We start from the raw sequence: 25,951 nt of genomic DNA on the forward strand, positions 1-25,951 counted from the left end.
AATGGGCAAAAATCGACTACAAACTGACAAGCCATGGCAAACACAAAACAGTTAATCGAAAAGTAAAAACTAAAAAGTATACAAAACACAAAATAGAAACCCTAAAGACTGAGCAACACAAACACAACCAAGGTGTTGTCATCGTGTGCTCTACAACGGTAAACAGCTCAACATGAAATTTTGAAGCACCTGTCGTGTTGCTCATATATCTACAAATCCAGTGATGAGTCTTCTTCGATTAGTCAACATATGGAAAAGAGGACATGATTGTAGTTACGACGATTGCAACATGTTCGACTTCATCTGTGAAACAGATATTCAATAACGGTCAACCATCTCGTGATGTCGTCTATAAGATTCAGAAATGGATGATTTCAACTTCACCATTTGGAACTTTTGATTTATTAGGTTCATTGTGAGCAGCAATCCTCTATCACGGAAATCGTGATAGGAAATGCAAGCTCTAGTACAACGTATCAACTAGGTTAAAATACACATTTCTTTTATCGTAAGTGTTTGCTTTCAACCGACTTTCATTCTTAATTTCTAGATGTAAGTCACAATATGAGACAGACTTAATTGAAATATAGACGTTCTGTTCAAATGTAAAATGAACTCATAAAGCATGGAGATATTTACTTAATCGTTTTAAAATGAAAGGTTAAATCTATTCAATATAAACTGATTTTGAATTCAATGAAAATGTATATACTTTTGAATATTTTATATTAAGTATTGCATTAAACGTAGCAGGTAACGTTTTATATCATCAATTGTGAAAGACCTTCAGTTATAATTTAGGTGCTTACTAGGGTCTCTATTATAACGTAGTTAACAAAATGCGGTATAGGCTTTGTTCATTGTTGTTAACCTTTGAGTCTTTTGGTTTTTTGTGAAATTTTGTCTCGCACAACATCTGCTTTTTTATATTTAATGCAATGAATAAATATTTTATACTCAATTGCTTGTTTAACGTACTCTTTTACTGTGATCGTCACTATTTTCGCGAATCGTGTTCATCAATTGAATATTCTATAGGAATACCAGTATCCTAATTTACTCACGTTTGGAGTCATACATCCGCTCTTGTAGATTATCTCCCCTGTTTTGTCCGTTATTCGCTCAACACCACATATCTAGGGGAAATTATCGTATTTATAAGATAATGTGGTTCAGTTAATGCCTCAGCTAGACGAGGAATATGAAATTATTCTAAAGACATATTTAACTCTCAATAATCAAGTTTTCTGAATATAAAAAGTGTCAAATCAAACAAATCATATATTAGTATCACAAAATGAAATGAGACAGTCAGTTACATTTTGTTCCATCGAAAAAGTTACTCAATTCACGTAAGAAATAAAGAATGTCTCGCTCGGCTTTGAATATTTGTAAAAAGGACCAAAATCTGTTGTTATAGCACATGTTAGTAAAAAAATATTACCTGATTATCAGAACATTCTTGGACGTGTTCACAAAATCGTGGATGTCGAATCCCAGGACAGTTGAAGCATGTTAGAGCTAGCATAAAAATCAGAAACCAATTTGATATATTGAACACGTCGCATAAGTAAACTTATAACTTAGAAAAGGAATACATTTGTGTACGTGAGACGTTTCGTGTACACGTGATAATATAACACAGCTGCACGGTTTTGTTTCTTTGAATAATAAGCAAACTATAATGTTGCCAGAACGGTTCATTTTAAGATATTTACTTTTTACCTGAATTGTCGACAACTTTTAAAAAGAATGATACTAACACTAAAAACTGCTAAGAGTCTGCAAAGACCAGTTTTTGTGCTCGACCAGTAAAATCGAGCACACATTTTATTCGATTAGTCTCGACATTGTCTCGACAGTACTTAACTGTACTTAAGTGTACTCAACTAAATACTGTCGAGACATTGTCGAGACTAATCAAGTAAAATTGTGCTTGATTTTACTGGTCGAGCACAAACACTGGTCTTTTCAGACTCTGAGCAGTTTGTAGTGTAACCAGTAGCTTTCAACAAGTGTATTCTTGTTTGGAGTGAACATTAGAGACTGGTTTCAATCGAAAGAATACACATTCACAGAAATAAATTCATGCTACATAGTTTTACAAAAATCCACATTATTCGATCTGATTGTCTAAGATATAAAGAAAAAATACCAAAATACCAAATTCAAAGGAAAATTCAAAACGAGAAGTCCTTTATCAAATGGCAAAATTCAAGTCTTGAATATACATGAATAAAGAACAACTGTCATATTCTTGAGTTGCTACAGGCATTTCCTTATGTAGAAAATGGTGGATTTGTCATAACTTTATAGCTAGCTACACCTCTCAAATGCATGGCAGTCGCATAGATCTCCATTATATTTACACCAATTCATAAGCAAAACAAACAGACATAATATTTGAAATTGTCAAATATTGAGATACAGCAATTAACAATCTTTTAAAATCTTAATCAATTTAAAACAGAAAACTATTTTCAACTTTGTAAACATGTATAATATACCTGAACAGCTAACTGCCTGTAAAAACAGCAATGCAAGTTTACCTGAAAAAAAAACCGTGTGAAATTAATTAAACATTATAGTTATGAAATAAGATCAAATAAAAAGTCCCAAATATATCCAATAGTACACAAAGTCTTCTTACCAAATACAAATAAAAAAACCTCTGACTCACTCTTACAATTTTATTCTCATTAAGACGTCATTGTTTTTCAATCTGATGACTAGTATGTTCACCTAAATATTAGAGTACCTGGATTGTTGTTAGTCTTAACATATTTATTCATAGTAGATAGGGAAACATATATTACAACTAATGTTAATCCCTTTCCACTATGCAGGTGTGAGTGCTGCCTTGTTGCTGAATTAGCATGCTCTTTTTCGAAATCTACAAGTGTGTCTTTTACGTTCAAAAGATATTTTTTGTAGCACTATGAGACTGAAAAAGTTTCTGACATTTTTCTATGCATATGTATGCCTAAATATTTACATCTATATATAGGCAAATGAAACAAACTTTATGGTAATTAGGGACCAGCCATTATTTATCTCCAGGGGCGGCAAAAAAGTAGGGGGGGGGATAAAAAAAATAATTTGATAGAGGGGGTATTTATTTTTCAGGTTGATCAAGTAGGGAGTCATGTTTTTATTGGCCATAGATTCATTAATCACCATATACCACGACACCGACTATACATGTATAGTTGTCTGGGCCCTTCAGAGCTATTTTGTCTCCTAGTTGGACTCTTTCACAAATACCAAACTGTCACTATCAGTTATGATGTTATTTTATAGGACTAAACAAAAATAGGAATAGAGACTATAAAATTGGTTTCATAACCCTGCAGTGGCTTAACCACAGAAAATGTAGACTTTACTTTTTGAAGGCGACACCATTTTTATTTTTCAAGATGAACTCATATATTTTACAAACTGTTGTTTTATGTGTACACAATGTTGCATCAATACATTTTCAAAGCGTTTTCTTCTAATTTGTATTCCATATCTTAAATAAACCTTATATGGATTTCCAATATAAATAAATATATGAGTAATTTGTTCATTGTTGAAGACCCTCGATATTCTGTCAGAGTGAAGAGGGACAACGCGGAAATGAATCATTTATAACACAAGAAATTTTTAAAGGCCAGGAAAAGGTTCATTTCAACTTCTCTAACTTGAAAAAAAAGACATCCTCACATTATTTATGAATACAATAAAAAGTAATGCTAAGATATCAAACAAATCTTAAACTCTTTAAAACTGTAAATGACAAAATCATAATTAAATACTAGAAACCAACTTAGACTTGTAATTCTACTTGGTTTTTATGTAGTTGAAAGAGGGGGGGGTATTTTTTTACGCATTTTGAAAAGGGTCAATCATATTTTTATCATTTCCAATTTACATTTTGCCTGTAGATAAATGATGACCGGTCCCTTAGATGTCCGACTAAAAACAGTCCACAACGCCGTTTCATTTTTGACTTCCTAGTCATGATTAAAACCTGCTGTAAGATAAGATCGTCAAAATGTCGATATTTTGATGCAGACAATATCGTTAAAGAGACAAACAAAACATAAAACACTAACGACTAAGAACCATGAACCCCACCAAAACCTCGGGAAAATCTCATATGTTCTCCAGACGGGTACGCAGATCCTCCTCCACATGTGGCCCCTTGATGTTGCTCATGTTAGTACAAATCCGATAAGTATAATTCGGTATGTCACATTTGGAGAAAAGGGGACACGATTGTAGTTACGACGTAAGTCGTTGGCACATATCCGCAATCTCTGTTGAACAGATAACAGACATTTTATAACAGTCAATCACTGCAGTTGTTATCAAATAGTTCGTTTCTATCTGGCGTTATTTTTTTATGCACTTAACTGTTCCTGTTGTTCTTTTGTTTTCCTCTTTAAGTTGATACGTTTCCCTCAGTTATAGTTTGTGACCCGGACTTGTTTTCTCACAATCAATTTATGACTTTTGAACATCGGTATACTACTGTTGACTTTATTTATCGTGTCAAACTAAAAGATTCCGCGAATCGTCGATCTAGCCTTTTGTACATACCATGTAACGTTATATATGTTTTTACCAGCGTCAAATGCTAACACCAGGTATTTTAAACTTCGAACGCTTCAGAATGTAACAAAATTTGTACAAAAATAGAGAAGGGAAATTAGCGCCCGGAGGAAAAAATTATAAATAAGACTAAAATTTTATAACAATATTTTTTTTCTTTAAATATAGATAAGAGTATATAGAAGAATCATGCGGAACGATATTGTCCTCGATCAAAATGTATATTTTCTTATTTAAAAATAATCAGTGCCTGAGGTGTAATATTTTCGCAACTGCATGGTTAACACTTTCTTATTCAGATACTGATACAGATTTATTATATCTTTTTATAAAGCTAAAACTGTTCCAATGGCTATGCTTATCAGGGTTTTAATGCAAAGTTTTAAATTTACACCAAACTCCTGCTCTTTATCCCCGTGTTTTAACTATGGTACATGTATAGTACTGCTTTATTTGCTGATTTATTATGTGTAACTCTTTTAATTTTGATTAAATTAATATTTATCTGTGACTTGAATTTAATTTTTTTTTTTTTACATTTTTCATGTTGATATCGTTTTTTAAAAACATGTCTTTTGACGTCTTACATTTTATAAATCTTCTGCATTAACTGTGATCCTGTATTATCTGTCTTTCGAAATAGTATTCATATATTATTGTTAAAATTGAAACATTCATACTTGTTTTTGTGCTGTATTACAAATAAATGTCTATTATCTGAATTTGCAAATAACTTGGCTAAAATTATAAAAAAAAATCAATGTTCATAACTGATTTCATCGACACAAAGTTGTCTCATGCCAATAAAATATTTTTATATATTCCCCGGGCGCTTTTTCTTTTCCCCGGGCGCTATTTTTTCTTCTCCGGGCGCTTTTTCTTTTCCACGGGCGCTTTTTCTTCACCTGTGCGCTCCCGGGCCCATTTTAGTAGGACCCTGAATGAAATGTACATTGTCGTAACCTTTGACCTTCATCAATAACCTTCCGAATAGTCATTGTATATGTCGATATATCGTCTCATGATGTTGGATACGCCAATCAAAGTAATGGAATTTTCGTATCACTTTTTCGTTATCATTGTATCACATTCTGTGTAGTGTGATACGATAATTATCTCTTCATGCCAGAAATAAACAACAGGCCGCAACCATAAGAGAAATATCTTTTTCGACATCAAAATGCAATTTACTAGTAACGATTTCTGTGAATGCATATAAACTAAGTGACCCATACTTCGTCTTTTCATATGTATTACAGTTAACAACTAAACGTTTACAAATATCAATGTTTCTCGGTAAAGGTGGTCAATAACTCAGAAACACTTGAAATATAAAATCATAAAATTTGTATGCTATATGACTTACTTCTTTAAAAACATGATATATTAGTAAGGTATAAATTTAATTAGTCATTAGATGGTTATGATTTTAGCAAATGTTGTGTGTAGTAAAGAAATAAAATAAGGGATATTATGTACTTATCAAAGCAACGGAACTTGTTTTCCAACAATAAATTCTCTTCTTCGTGTGTTTTCCAAAGATGAAATTGAGAATGGAAATGGGAGTGTGTCAAAGAGACAACAACCCGACCAAATAGCAGACAACAGCCGCTTCACAAAGGTTTGGTCTTTAATAAACAAAACATAACGACTTACTTAATTCTTCTACAAGTGTTTTCTAGATATGTTTCGATTTACATTACGCAAAAGTTTAATCTTTAATTAACAAAACTTACCGACTTGCATAATATGGCATTGAATGTCAAGATAGCTTTGATCTTATCTTTTTGTGTCACGAGATATTATAATCAAGTGCTTTTGAATGTTCACTTTTGTAGTACTATACATTTGAAGTACCGAAAACGTACTTAAATAATGTAGTACTTATTGGTACTTTGTTATTATGGTACTTTATTTCAGTACTATAATTTCATAGCTATTTTAGAATTGGAACTTCAAGTTGAAAGTAACCTATTAAACTATGGAAAATGAAATACTATATATTTAGAGCGCCTTCTTATTACTTGCTTTCGGGGTATAACACTAATGCTTCAGATGTGATATGCAAATCAAAGGTTGACCTTAGATGTGAATCATGGTGTTATCAAAGGATGGCAATTAAGTTTTAGCTTATCTTTCGGGAGAACTATATTCTGGAAAATATTGCAGATCATTTCAGAAATACAAATTTGCTGCATAAAGGTGAATTGGTTACAACATTCTGATCAACGGTCTATCTGTTAATAAATACGAATCCTTTGAAGATATCGCCTCAATCATGGTTTGTGTCAACGGTTTCTTCCTGTCTAAATGGACTGTGTTCCTGCGTCTCGCGTATTACATTATATGTCTGGTATCTTTGATAACTATCAGCATGACGAAATGTATTGTTGTATTGTTTATTTGTACGGTAGTTCTGTCATGTAATGTTGTCCTTTTGGTGGTATATTAAACATTGCCATAAAAACCTGAGGTTTGGCTAGCCACAAAACCAGGTTCAACCCACCATTTTTCCTAAAAATGTCCTGTACTTAGTCAGGTAAACGGGAGTTGGTATCTAATAGTTCGTTTCTATGTGTGTTAGATATTGTCGTTTGGTTTTTTGGTTGCACTTAAGTGTTTCTGTTGTTTCGTTGTTTCCTTCGGTTTAAGTTTGTAACCCGAATTTGTTTTCTATTAATCGATTTATGAATTTCGAACAGCGGCATACTACTGCTGCCTTTATTTCTGTCAACAGACTCTTTAGATAGTAATATACGAGTTAGACTTGAGTAATAAACCTCCATGTGCAGAAACTGCTGGAGTATTGCTACGTAGGAACTGGACTGGATTCAAAATGGTTTCCAATTAATTAAGTATCTCAATATATCTTCGCAACTATAAACAGCAATGTGTCTTGTCCTTAACCTTTACAATAAAAAGGCTTTAGTCTCACCCTATATTGCATTTGTACATCAATATTGTTGTAGATCGGTTCAAATTCACAAGCTATACAGTTAAATCTGCCTCATAGCTCGACTTACCTCTAGAAATGTATAATGAAATTCAGTTGAGGACAAAAATTAACGACAAAAGAGATGAGTTCAGCTTCCCTATTCTGAACTTTCCTTTTCTATGAAGCAACATTGATATAGCAGCGCCTGAATATGATGAATATATCTACCAGTTGATTAGATATTCCATGGATTGCATTTCCTATCATGATTTATTTTTAGTATAGAGGATTGCTGTTCACAAGAAAGCTACTAACCCAAAATTTCCAAGTGGTGAAGTTGAAATCATCCCTTTGAAAATTTTACGGGATGATGATCTGACAAGAAGTTTAAATGAAGGCCCTTTTTTGAGGATAAGAATCTATATCGGATATCTTTACAAATCCCCAATAAGAGTTGGGTGACGTACCATTATGGAATATCTGATTCACAGAGAACAACAGATATGTTCCAATCGTCCCAACCACAATCCCGTCATCATTTTTTTTTTGCGAATGAGACCTACGGAATTTGACTTATCACTTGCGTGTTTGTATGTACATGAACAACACGATGTGTGCCACATAAGGAGGATCTGCTTATTCTCCCAGGAAATGTTAAAGTGGGATGTCGTACACATAAATATAATAATTTCTTTTTTCAGATTACCAAGAATGAAGATATTAGACCTCATGCATGTATTAGTAATAAAGGAAATCAAATACTATTAGATACAAAATTCGATAGTGACCTAATACGATATGTATGGGGTCAGTAAATTCCATTTAGGGTGATAGCGCAATGTTGTGTCCCTTAGTGAAAACACAAAGTTGAGGAAAATAAAGAAAGGCTTATACAGACGAAGAAATTGTAGATGCACGATTTAAATAAATGCTTAAATAATACACATTAAAAGCTAACAAGTTGTTATTATATCTGTAAAGGCCAATGTAAGTAGGTTCTTCATATCTAAAACTTGACCACTTTGATAGACTTCTCTTCTAAAAGTCACATATGTTACAATAGTGTGCTAGTGACATAATATGATACATATGGAGTCAGTCAATTCCATATGGGGTAATAGCATAGCTCCAAGGCCTATATGGCATTTACTGACCAAATAAATTACTAGATTACAAATTTATCCTGGTTTCAGAGACTATATGATATTGCTTTGACATTTAGTAATTCCCTGTATTCATGATTTTGTTATCTTTTGTTTTGTATTCAATGCAAATTTTGGTTGATATCAGCTGTTTGTTTTTACTTAAGGCACTTTATCTTATCAATCTACAGTGACTTAGGTTGTCTGCATCTCTTTAAGTGTAACAGGGCAAAATTCCTGAAAGTATCTTCTAAATAAAGATGGTTTTGAGTTAAGAGTTATTTCCCTTTTTCCACAAATGCACAAGATTCCCCAATTTCAGTTTGTTATGTTGACTGCTACAGTTTTTTAAAAGTTGTTTTCTGAAATATTTTAATTAGCATAAGCTTTTTTAATTCATTTCTACAATCTAGTAAAATTTCTTCTCCAGACTTGGTGGTACAATATGTTTCAAATTAGTTAGAAAAATAAGAACATAAACCAGTTTGCCCTCCAGCATGGTCACAACTAAAGAACATAACTTTAAATCAAACGGAAGAACTTTTAGTAAGCAAGATCACAGTTGCCATAGCCAAAACAATTAATTTCTCATTTCAGATATAATATTCTGATCATCTTTTCTCATAAGTTTTTGATGAGTTGAAATCAACATACAATTTACATACTATATGATAAGAAATGAATGAGCTATCCAACAAACAAGAAGTAATAAGGGATAGTTTTATAAGCTTCCCTTCATAAAATTCATTCAGACTTTACTGTTTATCGAAATTCTGGATGAATATGAAACTCCATAACCTATATCGGATATCTTTACAAGTACCCATTTTTTAATAATGGTGCCCCATATTAATTAGAGTTTTCTGTTTCTAAAACGCATCCCTATTCTTGATGAAGGTAACCTTCATTCAAATTAGAAAAGAATCTGATAAAAAAAAATAAGTACTAAAAACTGATGTCAAGACAAAAGCATTATACCCGACAGAACTTTATTATTTTTCAACATCAATTCAAAACTATTAATTTGAAAATGTTTCTGTAGTAAATATATAAAATTGTGTTTAAAAGAAAATGAAAAACAAAGCCATTCCACATGAAAAACACCTTCAATAGTCAAAACTTAATATGTATTAAATGAAAACGTGTCTGAGGTAATATTGTGTTTTTATTTAACTTTTCAATGAATTTTAGTAAAAGTCATTTTAAAAAGGAAATCATATAAAAACAACAACAAAAATATTTATATAAAACAAATAAAAAAAAATAATCATAAAATAATCATAAACAATCACCAGCATGGACATGAGACAACAATTCATTGATCCTGAATGAGGAAATAAAAGAAAGATTCCAGAGTTTAAATAAATATATCTGATTTTTTGTTTGAAAATTGGAATAAAAAAAATTGAAGACTTTGTATCTGTCATACTCTGAGAGTTAAAATGTACTGAAGAAAAACTTATCAGATCAATAAATACAATTAAATTTGAAATAATTACATTTTAGTATTAATCATGTTAATCATGTTAATTGGATTAATTTCTGAATTCTGAATTTCAGAAATTTATTTCATGTATATATTGTCCTTAAAACTGAAAGATTTCATTTAAAGATCTAATATTTGATATCCCAAAATGTATACACATTATAATTCTAATGCAACAACGTTTGTAACGTTCATTTTGATTGGATAACGTCACTTTCTTACATGGCATCAATTGACAATTGATGCTATGGGACGTACGCGCAAGCGCAGACGGCATATGACAGATTTTAAATACATGTTTTAACGTTATTTTCTGTCAGTTTCATTAGAATGGAGATAACAATATTGTATTTTAAGCTCTGACGGCATCAATTTGGGATTTGATGGTCGCAAATACCCGTTTACTGTCTCCGCTAACGCGTCGCCAGTAAACTTAATTTGCGACCATCAAATCCCCAATTGATGCCGTCGGAGCTTAAAATACAATACAGTTATCTCCTAAATAGCTACAAGTATTAAATATTACTTAACTTCAAGAAAAGGTTGTTGTTCAAAGACTTATATATCTGTACATAAACAAATTTTAACAAAGATGAGAAAACTTCAGTGTATCTACTAAAATGGATACGATTATATAATGGATGATAAATATTGATATATGATGTGGCCAAAAAAAAAAACATATATAAAATTGAGAATGGAAATGGGGAATGTGTCAAAGAGACAACAACCCGACCAAATAAAAAACAACAGCAGAGGGTCACCAACAGGTCTTCAATGTAGCAAGAATTTCCCGCACCCGGAGGCGTCCTTCAGCTGGCCCCTAAACAAATATATACTAGTCCAGTGATAATGAACGCCATACTAATTTCCAAATTGTACACAAGAAACTAAAATTAAAATAATACAAGACTAACAAAGGCCATGTCTGCCATGGGTTACCCAATGGTTCCTGATTTGAAATCCTTAAATCATTGACCCTATAGTCGCCGTCACATAAAATTGGCACAATGTTTTTTGTCTAAATTTTCTTAAATATCGACAGCGTTTACTAAAGATCATGTTTTTCAATTAGCGGAATACAAATTCTGTCAAAATATCCACTACTGTCCTACCTTTTATTGTGTTTGCACTGTATAATCCTGACCTTCACATCATCCAAGATTATTTTGTATGGTGGAATCCGACATTGTTATTACAGGAAGTGTTGCCGTGGAGTTCCACGTGCTCTCCATTTTCTTGTGTCTCTCGGAGCTTTTCGTCATCTTTTCGTAAAAAGCGCGGGAAATTGTATCATCAATGACAATGATATTACCAGAGAGTAACGAATGTTATGGCATAAGGGATCCTCATAGAAACCAAGATGGCGGATTTACAATGTAAATAATCTTAAAAAATGTGAAGGTCAGGATTATACAGTGCAAACACAATAAAAGGTAGGACAGTGGTGGATATTTGGAAAGGATTTTAATTCCGCTAAATGAAAAACATCATCTTGAGTAAACGCGGCTGAAATTAAAAAAAAAATTTGGCAAAAAACATGGTGCCAATTTTACGTGACGACGACTATAAGCCATTTTATTTCCATTGTAAACAAAAAGATTAACTGAACTTGTCTTAAAAGCAATTTTAGACATCCAAATGTTCATCATGTTCATTGTCCTGCCACTTTATTTCTTACAAAAACCTAAATAATCAATTATTAAAAATGGGGTCAATTTGGCTATGGCAGGGACAACTGAGACCATAAAAAAAAACCAGACCACATAACTCAAAATAATGTTGCAAAAAAAATAAAATAATGAAAATACTGACCTACCTACCTACCCTATTTTTTGTATGAAGAAATCGAAAACAGATCTAAATCTTTTTGTCTAAACTATCTATAAAATTAAAAGAAAATCTCTCCTTTGTTTATTTTCTTAAAAAATGTTTAGGATATTCTCATACCATATATATAAAAATCATAATATTTGTTCTTTAGGGATAGGCAATATATAAGCATGAGAAAAGTTTAATTATTTTTGATCATATTATATACAGCTTCCCCAAGTTGTTTTGTTGTCTGATTCATGCTGTACGCTTTGGTTGCCTGGTCGTAGCATTCATCTGTAAGTTTCCATCTATGTAGGCTAATCTTGAATCTTGTCTCCAGTGAAATATGTTCAAAGTCAGCATCATGTGATAACTTGTTAAATACCTTTCGACATGCAACATTCATGCAGGCATTGAGATACTTAGGTAACTTGTATTTTTCTGCTTCTATAATGTTTTGGACTATTTGTGTTGAAGTTATAGAGTCACTTTTCTTTTTCACCAACTTTGTGAGATACCAATCTGCCCTTATTCTGGCATCTTCTGCTAAGTATTCATCAATCAGAGGCAAAATCTGGTGTATGGTGTCCTCTAAAAAAGTAAGGAGAAAATAAATTAAGAACAAACATTTACCCGAGATTCATTTTTATTCAAATGGTACTTATTTCATGGATTTAGTGAGAAAAAGTAAAATATTGTCTTTAAAAAGTGTTAAATAGATTAATGTTTAATGTATATATACAGAATTTGTTACAACAAAGAAATATCAATGCCATGTGAGACTTTATGACCTATAACAAATATGTATAAATTTAAGATACATTTACCATGTTTACAAATAATACAAAATGTATTTCCCCATCATTTGAACTCTGGTGGATTATGGTCTCATTGGCAATCATATCGCATCTCCTTTTATTTTTATATGAACTATCATTATATATTAAATAGTAGTCTCTATAAAAACATCTTGTCCAAATACTGGGTAACACAGAGATGGCAATACAGTATAGGAAATAGCAGTGTTCAATAAAATTGAGAATGGAAATGGGAATAGGGAATGAGTAAAATATCTGGTTCTATGTTGATGAGTTGCTGTCTCAAAAATTTATACCTCGTATCTCATAGCAGACATTTAAAATGTTGCCTTAAATTTGTATTCAAACTAATGCAACTGTAGTTATTGGAAATATAGCAACTTCTTGATTGCATCTCTGCATTTTTCTGGGTTGAATTTTTCATTTTATCTATATATCAGTTTGTATATATGGACCATAATTTGGTATTCAGCCTTTGGTTTCTTTTTGTATCCTTTTTTATAAGTTCTAAAACTTTAACTTTTATTCTGTGGGTTGTGTTGGTGTTAGAATAGTATTAATGGAACAATTGAGTTTTTCAAGAAAAAAATAATACATTTTGATTCACCGTTTACTTGACAGGAAACCAAACAGGAAACCAATCTTTATTTTCTTTATTTTGCACAATATATTTCAAAAGACATAAATGAACACCATTACTAGTGTTACTTGCTTCATGTTAATATTTAAAATCTATTTTCAATGTTAAATTAAAGTTTTTTTTAAACGCGACAGGAAACCAAAAGAAACAGAAAGCATTTTTTTAGTTTTATTTTATTGCAAAATCTGCTTAAAATAATCTGAACAGTATACTTTTTCTTAAAATCCATCTTAAATGTAACAGTATTATAAAGCTCCTAAATATGTGCTTGTTTTGAAAACAATTAGTACAATTTATTCAGAAATTTCCATATTTTCTTCATTGATACAGGATACCATAATCGTTGTATCTTGATGTTTTAGCCAAAAAAATGTATTTATATTTGGTTTTGAAATTCCAGTTATATACAATTTATTCCAAATCATTGGCAATGTAAAATTCTTTAAATCCAGTAAAGAAAAAAACTTTTAACTTGGAATTAAAATCTTTAAAATAGGCACCATGTGATATTTGTGACCTGTACACCATCTACATGGTTTCCACATTTTAACCTACTTTAGTGGGCTAAAATCAATAAAGTATTTCCTTTCAAGTCATGCATGGTAAAAGTTTACTTCTCCTTTGACAAGTTTATTGCGTTTCTGAAAAGTGTTTGCAGAACATGAATAATAATTAAAAATTGTGACAAAGATACCAACTTTGTACATTCCAAGTGTAACGGTATATTAACATGTATTTTTTATTAAATTATCTTTATTCACCTAAAATATCCATTAATATTTACTGCTGAAGCAAAATCAATCTAACGAGCATCGACACAATGATAAGAGACGTAATGTCTATTGAATTTTCAAAGGACCCTTTACATCGTTATCAGGAAACAAAGTGTGTTATAACGTCTGTCAAATCTGAAATCGATTTTGTCAAGTCATTGGGCATTTATTTTCACACAATATCGTATGTAACATTATGCACATAGGAAAAATAATAGACCCCCGGCGCAATCTCTTTGAAAATTGTATTTTCCTTTTTTAAACAAGACGAAACAAGTCTACAGATTATGTTTGCTAACATCCCGTTGGAAACAAAAACAATGTTTAGACCTAGTATTTCATACATCTGGCCGTAAGGGCGTGATCACATGTTAGTCACATGTTTCACGTATGACCGGAAATGATTAGAACTTAACGACAAAAACAATTTTAATAAAAAAAAGGAAATAACTGGACTTCTGTTTTGTTTGAAATGTAACGCATAACGATAACGACATTTTCTTACTTAATTATTACGAAGAACAAAACTAGAATGTAAATCATCTCTGATTTACCTGTTTTAACATCTTGCGAGAGTTCATATTTGCATATGGTTAGAAAGAATTCTATTACAACAAAGCAGATTACATCATCTAAAATTTGCGTTACGAAATTGGAAACCAAAGTAACGCTAGTGTTCTTAAACCTGTTACAGAAATACTTATAGTTCTCGGCATTTTCTTCTGACTATTCTTATTGGTCGATGTTCTTTATTATTTGAAAGCAAAAGTTACGAATTTGCCGGTGACGATTATCTATAAATCAGTCAGCATTATGCACTTCGGAAGCGAAAAGTAACGCGAGAAACGACACAAAAATACGGTCATATAATCTTTAAAATTTGTTAATTTCAATTTTTTTTCTAGGGAAGAGTAGCATACACTTGTATGTTGATAAAAATAAAGGCATCTTTAGATGTAGTTACAACTTTTCTTACAGTAATACACGTTTTTATCACTTTTCTATAGTTATAGGAAACGAGCCCAATAGCAAAATATGGTCCATATGTGACTATTATTTAAATAATATTTTTATTTACCCTCAAATGGATCCTGGATACCTGGATGTGCTACACGTATGAACAAGACAAAACTTTTATAATCCTTCCCAGTGAAAACTATTTCATTCTTTTTCTTCTCTTGAAAATCACTGGTTAACATTTTCTCAAAAACCACTGATATCTGCTTAAACTCTTCCTGAGTAACATAAAGCTTTCTGTTGCCAATTTTAAGTGTCAAGTCAGACAACTGGAAAATCGAGTCTAATCTATCCATCTCTTTATTTCTATCTTCTTCTTTCCTTACAAAATGGTTTTCACATCTGGAAACTGGTGTCACAGAGCATGAAGACAAGTCCTTGTCCATGAGCCTTAATTCAAATATAAGAAATCACATAATAGATTATTTATTCAACATACATTATGTTTATGCATATTAGTCAAGGAACAAAGTTCCAATGTCCCCTGTGCTGCTCATTTTTCATCTATCCAAAGTACTTTCAAGGGCAATAACTAAAAAAAAATAATATTGGTTCTTAAAACAATTTATAGATATATCTTACATTGTGTCTTAGCAATAAAAACTTCAGATTAAATGCAATATGATTCTTGTTATAATCAATTGTTCCAAGAGGCATCAATGATTAAAAATATTTGATCAGAACTTGCTCTTGAAAAAATAAACCTATAATATATAAAGTTTCATAAAAGTCAGGGAAGAATTTTGAACACAAAAGCACTTATGATGCAATTGTCCATATAATTGATGTATCCAAGGTGCATAACTCTTTTAAAACTGTTTGATCTGCACTGATTTTTTTAACTTGTCCAATAAGTTGCTAATGTTAACCTACAATGTATGATATAACATGTTTAAGTTTTGGACTTTCAATGCATTTGAATGGGGACATATGGTTGGAACCCCCTCCCCTGCCTATTTATCGTCTGTTTAATTTAACAGTTTAAGTTCTTTATCCATATTCCCCTTGCAATCATATATTAACAATTATTGTGATGTCTAGGAATTTGCTTCACGTCGATCTTTAATGTTAATGTTAATGTACATGTACCTATGTAACAGTAAATTTGGTCCGGTAGTAAAATCTGTCCGCCAGACTTTTTTCCCCTAGGAAATCAAGTCCATGATCATTATTTTACTAGGAATGTAAGTCCCAGGACAATTTTTCCTAGGAAAATAAGTCCATAGGTAGTTAAATATGTCCGGCACATATTTTCCTAGGAAAAATTGTCCTAATACGTTATACTAGTATTTTTTATTATTTTATAACAATTATTGAAAATTAAAACAGAATCATATTTTTAGTTAAGATTTGAAAGTTTCATTATTTTTTCCCATTTAAAATAAAGAAAAGTGACTTTGTAACCTAGGAATGTTAATGACATGGACACGATGTCCTAGGAAAATAAGTCTGGGGACATATTTTATTAAAATATAATACACACCTCTATAACTGAATGTTGAAACATAACATTTATATTGATATTTTAAAATAAAGGGCATGGACAATTTTACATAGGAAAGTTATTGACATGGACACGATTTCCTAAGAAAATAAGTCTGGAGACATATTCATATACAACTGTAAAACTGAATATTGAAACATGAAATTTTTATTAATCTTTTGAAAAAAAGGTCTGACATTTTACCTAGGCAGTAGCAATATTATTGACATGGACATGATTTCCTAGGAAAATTAGTCCGGGGACATTCATGTCATTAAATTTTTAATGCCCGAGCTCTTGATCCAAACAATATATTAAAACATCAAAATTGCATTTCCATGCAAATAATTTGTTTCATTAAAACGTTCCTTTTAAAATACAGGACATGGACGATTTTACCTAGGAATATTAATGACATGGACAAAATTTCCTAGGAAAATTAGTCTGGGGACATAAACTTTATTAAAAGAATTGATACACAACTCTATATAACAATATCAAAATATAACATTTTTATTAACATTACAAAATAAAGGGAATGGACGATTTTACCTAGGAATATTAATGACATGGACATGATTCCATAGGAAAATTAGTCTGGGGACATACATTTTATTAAAAATATAAATAAACAACTCTTATAAGTTTCCATTGTTTAAACTTAAATGATTTGATTCATTAATATTTTTCCTATAAAGAGGACATGGACGTTTTTACCTAGGAATATTAATGACATGGACTAGAACTCCTAGGAAAATTAGTCTGGGGACATAAATTACTAACATCGGACAAAAAATACTAGTAAATTTTGTAACCATGGACTTTTTCTACAAGTTATATGTGTCCGCCCAGACATATTTTACCAGGACAAATTTATCCCTTACACCTACACTTGTATTTATAAAAAAAGAGAGATTAATAATCAGTTACTGGAGGGTTAAAAGAATAGATGAACAAAGTGTTTCAATAATCATGAAAATACATTAAACAGTCAAGGGTCTAACTTAAATAAGTTATTAAAGAAAAATAACATACATTGTATTTGTGAGGTAAAATATCAAAAAACTGTGATAACATATGTCATGTATGTATGTTACATGTTTCAAAGAGGTAATATACATCCTTTACTTTGTTTAATTGTATACAAGTTAACGTTCTATTTGTATAATAATTGTCTTTATCTATACTAAACTTTAGAAAGATATATATATTCAACAGTTTATAATTTGCGAATCATAAAATTGAGAATAGAAATGGGGAATGTGTCAAAGAGACATCAACCCCATCATAGAAAAGACAACAGCAGAAGGTCACCAACAGGTCTTCAATGCAGCCAGAAATTCCCACACCCGTCCTTCAGCATGTATAGTACACCTATGTTACATGTATTACAGAAAATATAAATGCCTGTAATAATCAAAGTAAAGGGTGTTGTTACAGCTTTTCTACATCTCTTTAAAGCCATTTCTCAGACATATATCACAATATATTTCAGTTCACTGTAAGAAATAATGATCAGAACATGTAATGAGGTTCTGAGCAAGATTCCCAGTAATTCCCAAATGTCTCATTTTATAAGTTACATGTCTGTAATAACTAATAAAATTAAAAATGGAAATGGGGTATGTGTCAAAGAGACAACAACCCGACCATAGAACAAACAATAGCAAAGGGTCACCAACAGGTCTTCAACGCAGCGAGAAATTCCCGCACACAGAGGCGTCCTTCAGCTGGCCCTAAACAAATATATATACTAGTTCAGTGATAATGAACGCCATACTAAACTCCAAATCATACACAGGAAACTAAAATTAAGAATAATACAAGACTAACAAAGGCCAAAGGCTCCGGACTTGGGACAAGCCTTGTTATTACAACTTAGTGTATCGCAAAAGCATGCTTAGAGTTGTTAATGTCTGTGTCATTTTGGTCTCTTGTGGACAGTTGTCTCATTGGCAATCATACCACATCTTCTTTTTTATAATTAGAGATTAACCATGGTTGATCAAAAATGTTTTAAGTAAATTGGAAAATCTATCATCAAGCTGAATGTTATGCATTAAAAAAAGTTTCTGCGCAAATTTTCAAGAAATCCCAAGAGTCCACTAAAAATATATTTTGATATATTAACTAATAATTACATTAGATGTATGTTTCATTATAATACTTTATTCTGATTGGTTAACTGCACATCACGTGTTATTCCGTAAGCAGTTGCATTGCTCAATACAACTTTTCATTCATGATAACACGTGGACCAACAATAAAGTGCGCAGGTGAATTAAATTAAAAAATATATAACATTCATGTTTTTATTATCATAGCTAAAAAATGTAATTATAAGTATTGAATGCTTCTTTTTGTAACTTTATAGGGTTGTAAAAGCGTTGACTGTGTGCACATTTTTGGAATGAAGCGCTTTTCCACGCTTCATACAAAATGTACTTCGGTCAACGCTTTTACACCCCAATAAATTTACAAAAAGAAGCATTCAATTCTTAAATAACAAACATATAGATAAGGAAATAAAGAACAGACAACTCATGAAAGTATCTGTTATAACACATGAATGTATGTTATTTTCTCTAATAACTTATTTAAGGGGGCTTGCGGGTATACATCAAATTTTCTTTTAATATACATGTAGGATTTCGCTATATTTTTCTATAAAAAAACTTCATCATATAAATTAATAGAAAAATAAAATTTTGGGTCATCGTTCATTTAAGCTCACAATCTGCCTCCAAGAAAAGCATACATTTTTGTAAATGTCCTTTTTTTCTGTGAAACTAATAGGAGAAATAGATGAAATATCGAAATAGAATAAGAAGTATTAAAATTACAGAAATCACTTAAATTTTACAAATTTTTAGTTTATGTACAGCTTATTTGAAAAAAAACAATAATAAAAACATAGGTCACTGATGAGTTAAATAAGACATTTCAATTTCAATGCCCCAAAATTGCATTTTTGCAACAAAGGGAGATAATTTGGAGCTTGTTCAATGATATAAACATTTTAAAAGTCATCTGTGGCCAAATCAAATCGATTTTTTGGGTGATTTTTGTACCATATTATAAGGTAATAACAAATAGTGTTATAAATAAGACTTGTAATGAAAAAACAAATGTTTATATTTTTGCTGAAATTTTTGTGCCTCCTCAAGTTAGACACTTGACTGATATTTAAGCAAATGTAGTGACTAGTCCAAATAATTATGACGTGAAGTCTTGAAAGTCTATTTTATTTTTTGCTTTGTCGATGTAAGGCGTCAAACAAAAGTAATAAAATAGCTTTCAAGACAGTATAATAATCAGACTAAAGCAAATGAAAGGAGTAGGTTCAGTAAGACCCCGTTTGGTCCAAAAATATAGCAGTTTTACAAAATTGTTAAAATGTAAACTTTTAGTTATTTATTGGAAAGTAGAATGCTTTTGCTCCATAAATTTGGGCTGTTTTTGACAATACAATACACATATATTGGGTATTAGCATCATAAAGTTGTGCTAAATTACTGAAATCTTCACAATTTTAGCATTTTAGACATATTTTGTACCTTTCAACCTGTGACGATGAAAATGTAAGTGAAGTCATGAAAATTTAGTTAAATTAATTTAGACGGTTTCCGTCTTAAAAGAATGTGACTGCATTTGTGTTCATTCTTAATATTGAAATGCAAGTTGTATTTGATGATAATACATAATATATATAAAGGTTGAGGATGAACACGGATGCGGTCATTTTCAATTTTGACAAAAACATTCTGAAAAGTGACATTTTTTAGTCTTTAGTCTTTAGTAAGTGTCCCAAATGACACTGTAAACACTTGTGTACGTTTCCTCTTTTGTAGTTTCTTCACATAGGATTCCTTCACATATGTAATGTTGGCACATTTGATCATGTTGATAGATTTTTCATATTTTGGCTTGATTTGGAGCGTTTTTAATGGGTAACTCAGTTAAAATCTTTCACATAAACTAATTGAATCAAGTTGTGTGTTTAAAAAGTGTCCAAAATCTGAAATTTGAGGCCAAAATCGGCCCTTACCGGACCTACTCCTTTAAGTTCAGACAGTCGTTGACCTTATCAGCTTATTTCTCTTACTTTTCTTTTCTGTAAAACTGTAATCAACTGTGATAGTCGACAACTAATATTGTTGCTCAATTATATATACATTTCTGTACACTCATAGAAAGTAAAGAGTTGTTAAAAATCACAAAAGCTTTGTTGTTTGTAATCTTTACGCAAAAATCAAAAGGGTCCAGTTGCTTGAAGGGACGGAAACGAGGAAAATAACTTTCGTCTTATTGTATAGTTTAAAAACCTCCTATTTAAAAGCACCGCACGTTTCACCACTCCGCCCGAGAAATTCTTATCAGGATAAACTGTTCTATTTTGAATAAAAGAACCACACACATTTTTTAAAACTTTGTCAAACACTTACTTAAGAAATTATTAGTCAAAAAATTTTGAGTTCATTACTGAGAAATCATTATTTATAGTATTCATTACAAAGCCGAGTGAAATTTAATTAATTTTACCTATGTAGCCATGCGATTTCACTGAATGAATAGATTAACATATGTCTTTAAACAGTGAATATCTTTAAAATATCAATATACATGTTATTGGAAACTGTTTACATTTCTGAATCAAGTTACTAACTGGTAAGAAGTTCCGGCATTCTATCCGCCAGACTAAACTAATACTAATGAACAGAATTTTTAATAAAAACATGTTTTTGTATGAACGAGGTTTTTAAACGGTAAAACACTTTTGAACTCTGACTGTATTATTGTCATAACGTTCTTGAACACCGCATATTTGATGTTGCTCTTTGAGTATAACAAAATCAGAGACTGACTGTTTATTTATCAGATTGAGATGTTAACAGACAAAGTTCTATGAAACTGACTAAAAGAATATGAATTTGTGCGTAGCTTTGTTGTTATTTTTTTTTTATCATAACCCTTCATATAACCTTTTAATGGAATATAAAATCAGACCAACCATCAACTTCTTATCAAAGAACTTTAAAAAAAAAAAAAAAAATAAAAGGAATCATCCTTGATAAAAACCAAAGGCAAAGACGATCATATCCAGAAAAAAAGTTTCCATCAAATCATATTCAGATGTCAGAGGAACATAGAAGAGATCCGTCCTATCTACATACTATTCTATTGGATAATATATCAACATACCCCCTTCATTACACATGGAGAGATATAATACATACATGTATGTGTTGTATCATGGGTTATGGTGTTGCAATAAAACACTGGATTCTCTTTTATAATCTTAACGATATATATCTCGATCTGGTACTTCAATGACCATTTCTAGTTGGATTTTGATGTATTATCTGCATTCAGAAGACTATCAATATTTCATAACGTACCATGCAATACTTTTTGGGCTATGGAAAATTCTATGTTTCCATTCACCGTTCAACAAAATGTATATGGAACTAGAATTTTGTTATTTCTGATAATGACGTCGTCTTGCGTTATTTAGCTCCTTGCACTAAAGTATTTTCTTCAAATCAAGGCAAAAGAAGTAAGTATAAATATTGTTTTATTATCTAATGTATAAAGCAATATATAGAAACTGACGAATTAGTTTCTTTTAACATCAATGTCATGTCGTTCTAAGCAGATGCACGATGATTGCACAATGATTACTACCATTGATAATTTCTGTTCGACGATCGGATGTATGTTTCAAATTAAAATTCAACTGTAAACTCGGACACAAATATTCTGACCCCACTCATTTTAATGATGTACTTAGGTGAGGTTTTTGAATTAGAGCTTTTCTCAAGTCGGGCCCGTGAGTGGTATTTTTCTTTTGGTTATTAATACTGAAATGTGTTGTTGTTTATACCCTTATAATAATTATACTTGGGTTCGATTAGAGGTTGACAGATGATATAGATACTAGTCAAGTGTTGAAGACCGACTGTTAACCTCCTGTTGTCCTTTTTAATGTTTTGTGTTGGTTTAACCTACATGTGATTAATGTTATCAAATATTATCCGAAAACAGTAAAAAATAAAAGCAGCCCGTAGTGTAAAGGCTTTCAGATTGGATTTTTCATAAAAAGGTAAGTTAAATCCTATACTGAAAGCAACTGTGATAATGAATTAAGTATGAATTTAAAACATGAAGATTTGGTACGATTACAAATGAGACAACTACAATGAACGTCACAAGAGTCCAAATGACATAGACATAAACAACTATGATAGTCATAACTCATACCGCATTTATAGTCAGCTATAATAAAAGGCACCGAGATGACAAATGTAAAAAAAAATCAAACGAGAAAACTGACTTGATTTGTCAAAATTCGATTTCTTAAACGTTTTTACTATCTCACAATCTTATAAAAGAAATATCTCAGATTTCTGTATTTTATTTAGATGGATCAACTGAGTAATGTGCATTGCTGTATAATAGGGAGAGTTGCTTCCATTCGTCCTATCTTGAAGGACAGAATTAGATTCATATCAAATAATAATTACCCTTAGGTAATGACCATATGATATTCTGGGGTAAACTGATTTATTTCCTTATAAATGATTTATTTGTATTTGTTCTACACAAGCTTGTTGTCTACGTTTGGTTTTTTTTTGCACCAACATTTTTTTTCACTATTGTATACAGATGTATCCTGAAATTTTTTTTGCAGCATATTCATTTTCATCCTGTCTATAAAATATTGTCTTGTCTTGTGAAAATTATTTATTTTCAGTTCTTACCAGGCCTAGTTATTAATTTAAACCCCCTCAAGAAAATGAAACGGTCGTTGACTAACATGCTAATCGTCTTAAATCTTAAAGATATTCACATGGTTGAATTCCTTTACTTTTATTTCCCTACACAATCTACTCGTAAAAAGTATAACAGGCAAAATTTAACTTCAACTAATGCCCATTTTTTTTAAATTTCAATTTTGTGCGTCTCCTACGTAAATATAAAATTTAATATAAATTGATTAGGAACACATTAATTTAAGTACTTTTATTAACATTAGTTCTTTGTAGTAGATGAATGATTCAAAAGGAAAGGTGAGATAAATGCAAACATTTTTAATTCCAGGAAATTACAACACCGGCACTTATATCTGGTTTTTTAACTATATATTGCATATAGTCATATAAAGTGCTGATAGGTTGAAAAATCTGAGGTCTGTGAATTACGGGAAAAAAATTAACTTTTCATTACGTTAGAGGTAATTTAAAAACTAAGAAATGTTCGAACGTAAATTGCACACAAATTAGTACTATAGGGTTAATGCATGATTATTGGGGAATATTGTCCCGAGTAGAATTTTATATTGCACGAGCTTGCGAGTGCAATATATGTTCTACGAGGGATAATATTCCCCAATATTCATGCAATAACCCTTTTATTGTAAAGCAATATGATATTTTAAAGTAAAAATTGATTTAAACTAAGATTTTGTCGTTGATGACGTCATGCATTTTGAAGATTTATTGCACTAGTGCAATATTAGAATTTATTGCACGCTAAATTTTGGTTACTTTCTATGGGAAATATTATATTGCTATGCAATAATATCCTATATGACTTATTTGTTAAAGCAATTCTATTCTGTTATGTTTTCACATATGCTTGAATCCGTTAAAACTTATTTTCATTCAGTATTTCTTATCGTTTCTCTCAATTAGAATAACGCCCATCTTCAATCCAGATACAAAGTGAATAGGTCAACGGAAGTTAAAGTTTGCTCTAGAGATATATGGTTTTGATGTGGACAATTCTTTTCTGTCCAGATTTGATAGTTATCCATTTGTGTGCTATCCTCTACATCTTTGATGACATAAGATAATGATAGGTTAAATGTAAACACCATAGTAAAATATTTAGCCACTGAAATATTCAAAGTTAGTTATAGTTCATATTTCCACAACATTGCAGGTATGTTTTTACGTTATTTCAACCAACAAGTCAAAAAATTAATCGAGAATTTATCTTTTTTTTTCCAACTAATAATTTCTTCATTGGTAATGTCAAAACTGGGTTTTTTGTACCTTAGTATTGATGTTATTGGTTGTATAATTTGAGATAATGTTTATTTATTTAAACAGTTAATCCCATATCAAGGCCAACATTAACATTCATTGTTTTTGTTTACGATCACAGGCCGTACGATGACCCGTAAATATTAACTTACTTGTCGATTTGCACTTGTTGGGTAGTTGGCACGGTGTAGTTGACTTATTGATAATGACCGCCATGATAGCAAGCCGTTCTCGTCATACTGTTCTCCGTGTGTGTGTGTGTGTTTTTTCATTATTTTTTTTTCATCATTAAATTTAATTCTCAGTGCGTATTTGTGAACTTTTTTAATATCTCTATGTCTATTGATAAATATCAATGTGTAATATGTAAAAGTCTGTATAGATAGCAATAGGCGGAAACAGAACTTCATGCATCCAGATAAAAAGGATATTTTAAATGAAAATCTTAATGCGTTTTGTATTTTTAAATCTATCTGTTCAAACTTGGGTTTTATCAAAATTACATTTAGGCAATTTTTTCAAAGTTAATGCTATAAATATAATATTTGACTTAATGCTCTTTCCTATATATACGTAGACATTTCTTTTCAACTTCTCTTTGTTATTGTAATTTTCGCGGAATACCGTTTCGGTACGGCTTGGTTATTATCAATGTATTTATTTGGTTAGTGGCGAAAATTTGCCTAAAACTTAGTGTCTAAACTACGACAGAAACAAATACTTTGACTTGTTAAAACATTTAATTTCCAGTATGGTTACACGAGTAAAAATATTTAACTTCTATTTACTTATTTGAATAAGAAGTCGCGTTACGATTGCCAATGAGACAGCTAAGCACCAGGGGCGTAAGGACGGTCTTGTTAACGTTATTAGTTAGAAATTGTTTACAGTAACTATTAGAACACACTGAAAAGATTTTCTAGTGTTGGTGGAACAGTTTTTTTCACAGTCGTTCTAGTTAAACTGAGAACATTTATAGGACAATGCGTTGCAAAGCGATGATCAGAATATCGACTAAATTTCTCATTTCATAAAACTGCACATATGTACAGATGTAGATACACTGTATCTATCAATTGTCATAAAGATATACCGTCCATCTACTGAAATGGATATGACCAGTACATTTGATGATATAAAAAGTTAAAGATTTCACTGTGTCAGGTCAGACATCGTTTGTTCTCACAATAATATATAT

The 25,951-nt window shown here is 31.1% G+C and overlaps 1 protein-coding gene across 1 annotated transcript; it reads right to left on the bottom strand.

The window, feature by feature from the left end:
• Positions 1-12,168: 12,168 nt before the first annotated feature.
• Positions 12,169-20,992, bottom strand: LOC139490826 (BTB and MATH domain-containing protein 38-like). Its single transcript, XM_071277864.1, has 3 exons — positions 20,811-20,992; positions 15,284-15,612; positions 12,169-12,565 (listed from the first exon to the last, which is right to left on the bottom strand). Exons 2-3 carry the CDS (start codon positions 15,606-15,608, stop codon positions 12,174-12,176), a joined length of 717 nt encoding a protein of 238 aa, XP_071133965.1. The 5' UTR covers positions 15,609-15,612; positions 20,811-20,992; the 3' UTR covers positions 12,169-12,173.
• Positions 20,993-25,951: the final 4,959 nt, after the last annotated feature.

Source organism: Mytilus edulis, chromosome 10 (genome assembly GCF_963676685.1).
Source record: "Mytilus edulis chromosome 10, xbMytEdul2.2, whole genome shotgun sequence".
In the NCBI taxonomy this organism is placed as follows: Eukaryota; Metazoa; Mollusca; class Bivalvia; order Mytilida; family Mytilidae; genus Mytilus; species Mytilus edulis.

Bases quoted from the DNA above. Each gene is read 5' to 3' on its own strand.
- LOC139490826 (XM_071277864.1), bottom strand. From the start codon at position 15,608: ATGGACAAGGACTTGTCTTCATGCTCTGTGACACCAGTTTCCAGATGT. The intron at 12,566-15,283 runs GTAAATAAAAAT...TTACTTTTTTAG, and splicing joins TATCCAGGATCCATTTGAGG to AGGACACCATACACCAGATT.